Source organism: Podarcis filfolensis, assembly GCF_964270895.1.
Source record: "Podarcis filfolensis genome assembly, chromosome: 6".
In the NCBI taxonomy this organism is placed as follows: Eukaryota; Metazoa; Chordata; class Lepidosauria; order Squamata; family Lacertidae; genus Podarcis; species Podarcis filfolensis.
Window position 1 is genome coordinate 45,630,336 of NC_139609.1, and position 12,611 is coordinate 45,642,946.

Consider the following 12,611-nt stretch of genomic DNA (forward strand, 5'->3'; position numbering starts at 1 on the left):
TGAATAAATGCTCAAAATGAAGAGATCTGTGATGCATTGAAGAAGCATCATACAAAAAGTACACAACAGACATGCAAAAATGGTCTAATATATGTTTGTATTCCAGGTTTTGCTTATGTGATAAAATGGTTTGTGGGACACATAGTTCTGGGTCATATTATTTGCCAAAGCTTTCCCTCTTTAGCCTGCTACCAGGTACTGTGTAGTAATCAGCCTTTTATATACTGGAAAATAACATTACCTGGCTCTCCTTTGCCAATACATACCAGTACTCAAGCCTGCTTGTGGAGGTGTACTTCATTTTAATTCTAGGAAAATCAGATAGGGAGCATATTCATGCGCATTTTGACTATTTTAGATTCATGATGACTGCCAATGTTTTCATTAGAGTCAGGGAATAGGTGTTTGGCTTAGTGACAACGTTATAGAGAAACAGCATATACAAAAGCTATTACGTGCGTATGCCACAGGCATACTGTTTGTGTTTTAATGTTGCAGTGTAAGTTTATTTTATTTGTTTAACAAGAAAAAATGGTAGAAGCATGATAACCACACCATATGATCAATGTATAAGAATTGTAGATCGGTATGATGTGATGCACACATGCAAGCAACTATTAATTTACTGCTGGGTTACTTTCTGGGAATAGCTCATGCTAAGGCAAAACCGTGCGAGATTGCCAGTGTATTTTTTCCTCAATGCCTGTCCCCGTCCCTCACCCTTTTTATTTTTTATTTTTTAAGTTTGCCAAGCACATAAAGCTGAATGCGCACAAGTTAAATGTGCCCAAGTTGCGAGTTCCCTGTATTTACATTCTGCTTTTACATTGAACTTCATGGAGTAACCGGGTCTCCGATCTTATTGCCACCAATACTGCCACATGCCAGGCCCAGAAAAGCACATTTTGATTCCCTTCAACCAAACTCAAAAGGCAATCTCACCAGATATGTATTTTTCTGAATTATGGGAACAGTTGCTGCTCATTCATTCTCTCACACACATTTCTTAAATCTATATGTAGGATAATCCAATAGCAATACATGGAAAGTTCCATGCTAGTTAGTTCATTTGCTTGTTGCTGTAGTACACAGTATTCAGTGTGCTATGAAATGCTATACCTCCAGGTATGGCAAGTACCGTATTGGCCTGAATATAAGCCGCACCTGAATATAAGCCACACCTTTAAAATTGAGGGGGGGGGAAATACCCAAATATAAGCCACTCCATTCCTTGCTGCTCCTGGCTGCATACTTGGGGGGAGGGGGAGCCACACTGCGTTGCCAGCAGCTTTTCCCTTTCCTCACTCTTTCCCTTCCCGGCCTTGGGGAAGAGGACGGGGGACTACACACAGGGCAGGCGCAGCTTTGCTGCGCTCCTGCCACTGTTTGCCCCACGCTCCTGACTGCATACCGTAAGGTCACGTTTATAAGCTGCACTTTAACTTTTCACGGTCGGAATTTGGGGGAAAAGTGAGGCTTATATTCAGGCCAATACGGTATGTTTTCTCATAAATGCTAGCTATAGTCAACATGGGGAGGAACACACCCAGTTACCCAGACTGTCAAGCTGTTTTGAAAATAGCTTAGTGGCTCGGTTTTGTCAAGATCTTGCTGCAATCTCGTCTCTCAGAGTCTAAATGTCTGCAAGTTCACAGTAAGATGTTGCTTGATTTAGAGTGACTTTCGAACCCAGCCAATATCTGCCTGTCTTTTAAGGCAAAAGGTTATTTTCCATCTGTATTATGCATTCTGCTGTATTATTTTATTACTGCTCCATAATGTGTTTCATGTACAGTTATGGTAGTTATTTTGTCATCATTGTTGTAGCACTTGTTTTTGTTGCTTATTTTATGATTAAGTTGTAAATTAGTTTTGTCAACAGCTTAGGTATGTAGGATATGTTGTATTTCTTATTTTGGACATCTTGATGTGAAAAAAAATAAGGTCTTATACATAAAAAGTTTAAGAAAAGCAGCTTGATTTGGTGTGACAGGTATAATGATGACCTTTTCTGCATAAATAGTATTCTTAAAAGTTTGAGGTGCTTGATGCCCATGAAGTACTGTCCTTATATCACATTTGTCATGGTTGCATCTTAGTTCTGGTTGTCAGTGAAAACCGATGCAGCAATATGGTAGACTATAGCCTGCAAACTTTCATCCTTCCCCGCAGTAAAGTTTGCTAAAGTGGTTCTTTATTTTTGCCATAAAAGAGAAAGATTTTCCTCTGAATTGTAGTTTGGTGCTCCTTTCCAAATATTTTAATAAGATGAGAATGACCAGCTGCTCAGTGGCACTATTTCACATACTGTACTGTGCCCACAATCATATAGGTATAGTTATATTTTGCTGAAAGTTGAGACCTCGTCACTAAATTGTGCTAACGAGCTCAACCGCCATTAAAGGAACATCCTGTAGTTCTTAGATATAAACTGTGCCATTGAATATTGTTGCACCATTTCCTATAAAATTATCAACCAGGCAACATTTCAAGAAAGTCAAGAGATGTTGTGATCCACCAGAGAACTTTAGAGCACTATCAAGAGGATTCAAAACAACCCCCAAATAACAGGATAAGATTGCCTTCAAATAATTCTCCCCCTGTGGCCTATTAAAAGTATTGGCAGAGAATTTCTGGATGCAGTGAAGAACAGTGTATTATCAGAAAATACTGTTTTTCTTTTGATTAGATCAGTGGATGTTCTGGCATTTGGGCTTTTTGACTGGAGGGACTGACTCCTTTAAGCATTCAGCACACTTATTATTCAGCAGATAGTTAATAATTTTGGAAATGCACTTGAGCAAATACCTGGACTTAAATACACTGGACCATCTCAAAGAACTGATAATGCTTTCAGTAGCGGACAAAAATGTTAATTATGGCTCTTCATCTTTCAGAATTAATATGCTGTCAATATCTTTCTATTTGCATGCACTTGGAGTCACACCTGCTATTTTCTTAGACTCATCATCACGGTTTCCTTTTGTTGTGACAAGATCAACTGTGGAACAGTAGAAGAATCATTTCAGTCGATGCATGTTTCAGTTTTGAATTTTGCATGATTCTTCAAATTCTATAGCTAATTGGAATTCAGACCTGGAATTTCTACCCTTTTCAGAAACTGATCTCCTTGTTAAATCCTGGATTTTATACTTCACAATTACATTCTTATTTTTATTTTACAAAAACAGTTACCCACTCTTCATTACTGCAGGCACTGCCAGTGTGGACTACAAAACTTGAAATAAGACAAGTCTCTCTCTCTCTCTCTCTCTCTCTCTCTCTCTCTCTCTCTCTCTCTCTCTCTTTCTCTCCTCCTCCTCCTCCTCTCTCCCCTCCTCTCTCCCTAACTCTCCCTCCCTCCCCTCCCATTTTAAACTTGCAAGAGAAGTTACAAAATTCTAAAACAATAGACAAAACACTATTGTTTGGTATACACTTGTGTAAAAAGATATGTCTTCAGAAAACATTTGAAATTCAGAGCTGTATGTTCTTTAAAAATAGGTGTGGCATTCAGAAAAAAGTGCACTAATGGCTTTTGAACGGGTTTGCTGTTTTTATGTTGCAAGTATACTCAGGGATCCCATATTTCATACAGTGAAAAACTGGACATAAAAGTTGTTGAGCTTTCCCCCCAAAAAATCGCAAAAATGAAGTTTTTGAGCTTTTTTTAAAAGGAAAATCGTATGGGTTGCTCTACGTCTGGATTCTGACTGCAGTGTTCTGGATATGTCCAGGAAATTCCAGACGTAGGGCAACCCTAAATATGAGTATAGTTTGTTATACTTGAGTATTTCTCATTTAAGTTCAGGCTGGTCTTCTGTATGTTTTCTTTCAGAATTTTAGATCTATGTTGGTGATGACTAGAAAATAAGGAAAAGTAAATTTTGCAGCCCTGACATGCTTCTCACTCAAGAACTGTTCACTGGCTATTACTGTTAACATGTATAAAAATGTGCCGTTTATTGTTCATGCACATACTATATCCAAATACAAATTTAACATTTGATACATCCATGATTTACGATACTGATAAACTCTTTAGTGCTATTGTGACAGTATATTGACATTGTTTTTATTCTGCATTTATTGCCACATTCTCATTTTGTTATGAATTTAAAATAAACTTCTAATTCAACATGAAAACATGGGCTATTTGATATTTTTGCATTTACTAGCTACATATGTAGTGTTTCTCTATAATGTTGCCCTAAGCCAAAATAATGCAGTTTTATCATGAAAACAGTTATTATTTTAAAGCAAACTATTTCAGTTACACATCTGCTTTGCTTGATGCTAAAATGGGGCACAAAGTAGCTGTAAGAAAGCTTAAGTACTAATACTGAGAGTCAAAGGAAGGGCAGATAAATTTGCCTTGGAGACATTACCTCAGTTGAGATATGGCTGATTATTGCACAGTACTGGATAGCCTGATGCCGAATGAAATTATTTCATTAATAATTTTGTTATATTGTGGAATTATTCCACTCAGTCACTTGGTTTGAGCTTTGATGCCCCCCGATTAGGTTAATGGTGTGAAAGTTGTGGCCACACCAGTAGCGTACAAAAATTTCTTTTAAGTATGTATGTATGTATGTATGTATGTATGTATGTTTGTATGTATTTCCCACCTTTTACTCCAAGGAACTCAAGCTGGTATACATGCTTCTTTCTCCCAATTTTTTCCCTCACAACAACCCTGTGAGGTAGGGTTGAGAAACAGTGACTGGACCAAGGTCACCCAGTGAACTTCATGGCTAAGTGAGGATTTGAACTGTGCTCTCCCAAGTCCTAGTCTGACACTAACCATTACATAAATGCATACTGCCAGGAAATTTTGCAGAGAACTATTAGCTAACCTTCAGCAAATCTGTTTTGTCACCTCAGTGCACTGAGAAAAATATAGTTTTCAGCTGATGGATTGAAAGAACACAATATCTATGCCTATTTTTTCCCCTGGGAGCACTCAACAGTTAATAGTGTTGTTGAAAAATATCTAGGTGCTAACAACTTTCTTAGTTTGTGTGTTGAAAAAATAAATTTCATACAAAAGGCACAATTGCAAACCTGCAAAGGAGTTCATGTAAACCAGTGTGCTCCCATTCTCTTCAGCATACTAAGGACTCTCTGAGCATTGTGGAGAATTCCCACTGCCAATTGTCCGCAACTTTTGACTAGCTTTGGTAGGCAGCCCAAATTGGGGTTACCATACTTGCCATACTTGCCTTCTCCAAGTGCTAACTTGAAAAGATTGTGATTATTTATTATTATTATGGTTCAATAAAAAGAATGACTTCATATTTAGTATAGTTCATTGTAAGCACATCGTTTACTTGAGGACTCTGGTGAATTCCTGTTTTAATTAACTATAGATCTCTGTAGCATGCTACGTATTGTATGTTAACACAATGTTTGTTGTAACACACAGAGACAAGACGGAAGGAAACAAAATGAAGGTACGCACAAAAGCATTGAAGCAGTTGTTGCGCGCCTTGAGAAACAAAATGGAATGAGTCTCAGTAGCAGTTCCAGTCCTGAAGCAACATTTATGGAAACTTCAGAAAGGATGAACAATATGGACGATGCTGTAGTTCCTCGAGTTCTTTATGAAGAATTGCTGCGAAGCTATCAGCAGCAGCAGGAAGAAATGAGACACATTCAACAAGAACTTGAGCGAACAAGAAGGCAGCTTGTTCAGCAAGCAAAAAAGCTAAAGGAGTATGGGACATTAGTGTCAGAAATGAAGGAGCTCAGAGACTTGAACAGACGGCTACAGGATGTACTGCTTCTCAGACTAGGCAGTGGTAAGTACTTGGATATATGTGGGACAAGTTCTTAAATAATTTAATTTTAAATTAGAATGGCTGAAATAATCACAATATAATCTGCTTCATTGCATATGCCAATCTTCCATTTCATACATTGAAAATTCTGTATTCATGTTCCTTTTTTCATTCTTTTTATTAATAGAAATTTTCATCCTGGTAATATTGGCATGCTTTTCCAGGGCTGCACACAGCCATGCTGTGCTGCAGCTGTGGAAACATACTCTTTTTGAAAACCACTTTGAGGTTTTATTATAATCAGGCAGTATATAAATGTTTTGAAATGAATACATCTAGGTATCTCTTCCCACCCAAACCAGAAAAAAGGATGCAGAAATATAAGAATCTTTCATAGCACACTGGTCCTTGTAACATGTCTGCGACCATTGTAACCATTTATTGCAGCTTAAGTATTGTGGCCAAAGTTCTTGGTAGAATGAGAAAAGGAATCCAATAAATATCTTGAATAAATATAAGAGTTCCATCTTACAGCATGATCCTTTGCATGTATACTTGGAATCTCACTATTTATCAGGACTTGCTTTCAGATAAGTGTTCATAGGATTGGAGAACCATAAGCCAAACTTTCAAAGTGCTCTTTTTGAGCAAACAACATTTGCTCCAATTTATTTTTCAGTTCCATATCTGTAAATTCCATTGATTTTTAAAATTCAATTTAGATTTCCTCAAAATGTATACTATCTAAAACTTTGTTTGGTTTACACAAAACCAAAGACACTTTTGCCACATTTGGACAATCAGGTACTGGCTTGACAAACAAGGCTTGTGGCACTATCATGAGTGTGTTTCCAATGTTTCAAAGTCTCCAGATAGGGGTACAGTCATACCTTGGTTCTCGAACGTAATCCATTCCTGAAGTCCGTTTGACTTCCGTAAACCTTTGAAAACCAAGGCGTGGCTTCCAGTTGGCTGCAGGAGCTTCCCGCTCTCAGTCGGAAGCTGCGTCGGATGTTTGGCTGTTCGCAAACTGGAACACGCACTTCCGGGTTTGCAGTGTTTGGCAACCAAAACGGACGAGTAGCAAGGCATTTTAGAACCAAGTTGCGACTGTATAAGGAAAGGTGCTCCTTTAGGTAACCTCATCTCAAGATATCCAGGGCTTTATAGGCCAATAGGAAGACCTAAAACCAGGCTCAATAGCAAAATGGCAGCCAGTGAAACTCAGCCCAGGTTTTATGCACAGTTGATAGGTGCCCTCTTCCACAGCCTTGCTGTGGCATTATGCACTAGCAACAGCTGCCAGTTCAACCTTAAGGGAAGCTCCACAAAGAGTTCATTGCGGTAATCTAATCTGGAGACTTTCCGGGCTTTGACCACTTTACCTAGGCTATTCCAATAAAGGGATGGTCATATCTGTTGTAGCAGCCAAACTAGCAGAAGGTGCTCCTTATCCACTTGTTCTCCAGTGACAAAGATGGATTCAGGAGCACCGGCAAACTACTTACTTGCTACTTCAGAGAGTGAAACCCCATTTAGAACAGTCAGTTGATCTGTTCCTGGGAAGTGCTCCTAAACAGAACCCTAATCCTAACCAGAATTCAAGCTCAGTTTATTGACCCTCATCCAGCCCATCATGGTAGCTAAGCACTTACCCAATTCCTGCATAGTCACTTGATTCAGAAAAAGAGTTGAGTTATGTTTTGTCTCTCACGTGATGTGACAGAAAATACATAATAAAAGCAAAAACAACCCAATAACACACACACACCCCGTCATATTTTAAAAGTGCATCAGATGTCCTGGTTAAAGGGGTGTGTTTTCATCTGGTGCCTTAAAGGGGTATAATGAAAGTGCCAGCTGAACCTCCCCGGGGAGAGCATTCTGCAAATGGGGAGCCACTGCAGAAAAGGCCCATTCTCGTGTTGCCACCCTCCGGACCTGCCATGGAGGTGACACAAAGAAGAGCGTCAGAGGGTGATCTCAGGGTCTCGGTAGGTTCATATGGAGAGAAGCAGTCCAATAAACTGTTCAATCTATAGGCTTTCTGCTAGACCACTGCTAAGCCACTGCCACAACATATTGGATCTGTGCATACATATGCCATGCTCATCTTTCAGTCGTGTTACTCTACAAATACCTCTTATTGTCAGTGTTCAGTCCTTTTCTGTGCAACTTTTTTGGTTACTTTTCTGTTTTGGAAGTTGTGACAAATCTCTTTCTTAGCATCTGACATCTTTTCCACTGGGAAGTATTATGAAAAGGTTCTGTTCAGTTCCCTCTTCTAAGCATGATGTCGTAATTTTCTACTTGATATTCCCCTGCTTATTCTTCTTTGAAATTTCATTTAGCTCATTGAAATATAGGGATGGCTGGGTGGCTTCTCTTACATTCTCCAGTACTCTGTGAATGGGTATTTGAAGAAAATATGAAAGTGTTAGATTATTTTTTTCCTCCAGTGTCTTGGAGTGTGCTGTCACTGAAGATGTGATAGCCCTATATTTTGACAAATCGTATTTCTTAATTATAGTAGCCAGTTACATTTAAAACAAGGAAGATAAATGTTGTGTTTCTTGGTAAGAGATAAGATGCAGTAATAAACAATATTTAGACTTGAAGTTTAATATTTAAAGAAAGTTATTACAGTTTTTTCAGATATTTAATTAGCTACAATTTTTTTCTTCTTTTACTAAGCTGGTTTTCATGCACTCAAAGTAAGCTGAACTCTCAAAATGTTTGCACTTCCCTTTAGATTACCCTTCTAAATACCACCATTTTATTTTATTTTTACTATCCCACTAAGAGGCTAGTGGCCATTGAAATGCAGTTTGTTAGCAGGCTGGTAAAAACTGCCCTACCAAATAGGCTGGTACAGGAGGGGCAGAGCTAAGGGATGAGTTTCCCTTCCTCCACAGCTAGCCTGCGAACTGAATGGGCAGGCGGAAGAGGAACGAGATACCTGTCCATTCTCTGCCAGTTCACTGACCTTCATGGTCACCTATGGCTATTCGGCTAAATACAGGTCTGATTTAGGAAAAGGACTGGCGAGAAGGTGCTTTTCTATTTTTACTACAAATACCTTTCAGAATCAAAGCGTTGAGAAGCAAACATACTTCCTTGTGTGAGTGCATAGGTAGTACTCTTTCCCTAAGTGATCTAATGTCAAGTGTGTCAGGAGATAAAAACTAGTTTCCATAAATTTTTAGAAGGCATAAGCAGGCGCAGGTGAAGCAGGGAAGCAGAAAGGATTAATTTCTGCATATTTCATTTTGTTTCCTTTTGATAGAGAAACATTCTAAGAGCTGAGAATCCCAGTTCATATTTTTTGCACACACTCTAAAATCCCAAGCATGTGCTCTTTTGATCTCTTAAATATTGTATGTTGGACTCTTACCACTTCAAATACATCTCAGAAAGTGTGAATCTACATTCAAGGCTTTCCCCGCTATCTTTTTGAAAGAAAACTTAGGCTGTGCTCTTATGTTGTCGTGTGTACTGGAATTAAAGCAACAAATCAGTGGGTCCCTGTCCACGCAGAAGTCCCAGTTGTGCCTGCTGCCTGGGAAGGCAGCAGGAGAGCAAGGCATTGGCGGCAGCTGGATTGTAGTCTGGCTCACCCAGCATCTGGCTGTGCTGCAGCCCAGGGCCTACCATGGGAGCTGTAAGTCTAATTAAAGGCCTGGCCCAGATTTCGATGTTGCTGTTTTCAAGCGCTGGTGAAACTGCCATCGCACTCTGCCCCGCCAGAGGGAGAATCGAGCTGAATCGGCGAGGGGCTGATACCGCTCGTTCCTTCCTACGCTTCTTTAAACTGCTTGGCTGAGGAGTGAGCTGCTGCCCTTCCCTTAAGGAACCCCTGACCCGCCACCGGCTCACACGAGCCAAGGATGGGAGCTCCATTAAAGTGCTCCCCCTCTCCAGCTGAGAGAGCCCCGCCCCAACTCCTGCTTGCACATGAGTAGGAGCGGGATCAAGGCTGCTCAGCTGGGGAGCCCAAAGTCTTGTCTTCCCAGCTGAGAGATCCCCGACCCTGCTGCTGTTTGCACCCAAGTAGGAGTGGGATTGGGGCTGCTCAGCTGAGAAGCCTGTAGCCCGCCCTTCCCAACTGAGAGAGCCCCAACCGTGCTAGGCTCCCTCTGGGAGGGTGTGTTGCACCTTTCCTCCCAGAAAGATGGAAGGCAGACCAGGCAGTGTAGGGGCTCTTGGATGCTGCTGGCGGGCCCAGCGCTCACCAGCAGCTTCCAGCAGCCCTTCCCCACAAGGCATGGATACAGTAGCTTTGCACCCCGTGCCTTGCAGACTTCGCCCAGGAGTGTGGGCTGCATCATTCTCCTGGGGTGAATGACCCCACACCAGAGGAGAGAGACAGCGCACCCGCACAGGTAAAAGCAGTCAAACACATGGAGCCTGACAGGTTCCGTGCGCTTGGCTAGTGCTGCTTGGTCTGACTTCGGGGAGTGGGGGGCAAGCTGGCAAGGTAGCTGCCCCCCCCCGTGCCAGCGAAGTCATGGGGAGCTTGGCCAAGGAGCCCCAAGGTCCTTGCTGCTCCAGTGTGAGCGGCAGGGGACTTGGGGCTGGGTCCGCTGGGAGCAGGAACTCTCCCGCCGCCAGCGGAGCCTGGCCAAGGGATCTTGGGGCTTGCTTAGCTGGGCGCAGGAGCCTTCCCGCCCCCCAGCTGAGCAGCAGGCTTGGGCCAGCTGTATTGGCCACAGCCTGTGAGGCGCTGGGGTGAAAGCACCTGAGCTCCCACGTTGAGAGCTACAGGAGTTTCACCCAGTATCTTGCCAGCTGGGGCCAATGCAGCTCTTTTCAACATAGCTGTATATCATCAAACCGCGATGTTTGGCTGGCGATACACCATGATGTTGAAAACCCAACATCATCCATCCCTTGTGTGAGGTACAGCCACAAGCTTTTAGTGGCCTCATATGCAGGCAGCAGCTTTTAGGTGCCTCTGGGGAGAAATGTGACTGCATTGTGAAAAACAGTCTGCTACTAGTCCCCTCCCTTTAGCCAATAGATTCATATATCCGCCTTGGCTGTCTGTTAGTGATGGTAGCCAAGAATATCAGTTTGCAGTGTCCCACAGGGCCAAGGCTAGACACCGTCTTTGCCATGAGTTAAATGTATCATCTGAAAGTTATCTTACTGTATAACCTGGTAATATTTTATTCCAGAATGCTACATTTGGGGACTTTGAAACAACAAAAATGATGCGCAAGAAACTTAGGAAGCAAAACTATGGAAAAAATATCTAACACTGTTGTATTTATTTTCTAATTCTAGTTCTGGATGTTCTACACCTCACAAATGAAAAGATTTTTTCACTGATACAGGGATTTTCCTTACTCCACACTTGTGTTTGCTAGGTTAAGATAATTTTGTTGACTTTCAGAAACCTCCCATTACTGCACAATTTCTTTCTTGCTTACCGAAGCACAAAAGCCACAAAGAGAGAGAAACTTTAAAAGTAGGCATGGTGCATGGCAAATTAGGCACGCAACACCAATTAGCAAAAACACAGTAAAAGGAATTGCATGTCTAATTCACAACACGCTGTGCTGTAAATGCAACTCTTAGTAGTTTGTGAAATCACTGTGAAGTTTATCTAGTTAGAAGAGGCTTTGATTTTGGAAATAAAACTATCCAGAGATATAGACTCTTAATTTTACTGCTTTCTGTCAGTGGCTCCTAAGTAATAGAACCTCATTTATATATTTATTTTCTAGGGGTACTGTGGATTCCTGTTTTGGTAGAGGTTACTAGTCATGCTATGTTAGGAAGAGTTTAATTTCACACGTACAAATATATCGATTATCAGCACACAGCAGAAGGCCGCCAAATAGAAATAGCATAATGGTTTCTGGTGAGGTAACCTTTTCTTTTTACAAATAAATATTTAGCGTCCGCATTTTTGGTTGTTCTCTGTATTATTTCTCCATGCTGCAAGAATTGTATGTAGCTAAGGGGAGTGCTGTTCACACTCCTGCTACGAGATAGAAATAGGTCTTGCCCGTCCCTTGAATTGTTGATACAGGAGTGAGCTATTCTCTTCTCAGGTTCTCCAGTTACGGAATTTCTACATTCAGCCAGGGAAAGATTGAAGAGAAAGCCCTGGCTTAGCATCATTACGGTAGCTGAGTTGGAAGCAAGCACTTCCTGCTCAGCTTACAGAAAGGGATAGGCAGGACAACTCTGCACAAGCTGCTGCTGTGTCCAAGAGCTCTTGGCTGCAGTGCAGACTTCCTCAAGGTTCTCCCGTGCACCCAGTCTCCTGCCCTAAAACCACTTGCTCTTTGGGGGGCAAAGGGAGACTCAGTCTTGCCCTCTGCTTTTGAAGCAACCAGGATAAGTGAAGGGGAATTGGGCTCGGAGATAGCACATACCTTTTGACATGTTGCCTCTGGGCCCATTTTCTACCCTCCCCACCATACATAGCTTTGGAGATACATTGTGTTTCCTTCCCTTCCTCTGTCTGCACTGCAGAGAGCAGGAAGGTTCAATCCTGCTGCATGCTGCTTCACCAGCACATTCCATGTAGGGAACACACTAGTGAAGCGGACCCCTTGCAGTCAGCAGTATTGAACCCTCCACTTGCTACCACCCCTTTGGGGAATATGCTTATGAAGCAGCACCCAGCAGGATTGCAAGCTAGGTTCTATCCTGCTAGCTGCAAGGTGCTGCTTTGCAAGCATGTTCCCCGCAGGGAAGGCACTTGCAAAGCAGCACCCAGCAGGATTGCGCACTCTGCTTGTTTAAGCCTGCTGGGTACAGGGCAAATCACTCAGCTGGATCAAACCTTCCTGTTCTCCACAGTGTGATCAGGGG

At 41.8% G+C, this 12,611-nt stretch overlaps 1 protein-coding gene across 4 annotated transcripts in view; it reads left to right on the plus strand.

Annotated features, from left to right (window-relative positions):
* The window catches only part of LOC310765067 (BEN domain-containing protein 5-like), a gene marked incomplete at its 5' end in the record, with an annotated part of 723,703 nt that overhangs the window by 406,526 nt on the left and 304,566 nt on the right, over positions 1-12,611 (plus strand). For 3 of the 4 annotated variants that reach the window (XM_083619596.1, XM_083619594.1, XM_083619595.1), the window contains one exon: positions 5,429-5,804. The exons of the other annotated variant lie outside the window; for it this stretch is intronic. In XM_083619596.1, coding sequence (XP_083475722.1) covers positions 5,429-5,804 — 376 coding nt within the window. The remainder of the gene's footprint in view (positions 1-5,428; positions 5,805-12,611) is intronic. 4 annotated transcript variants of the gene reach the window in all.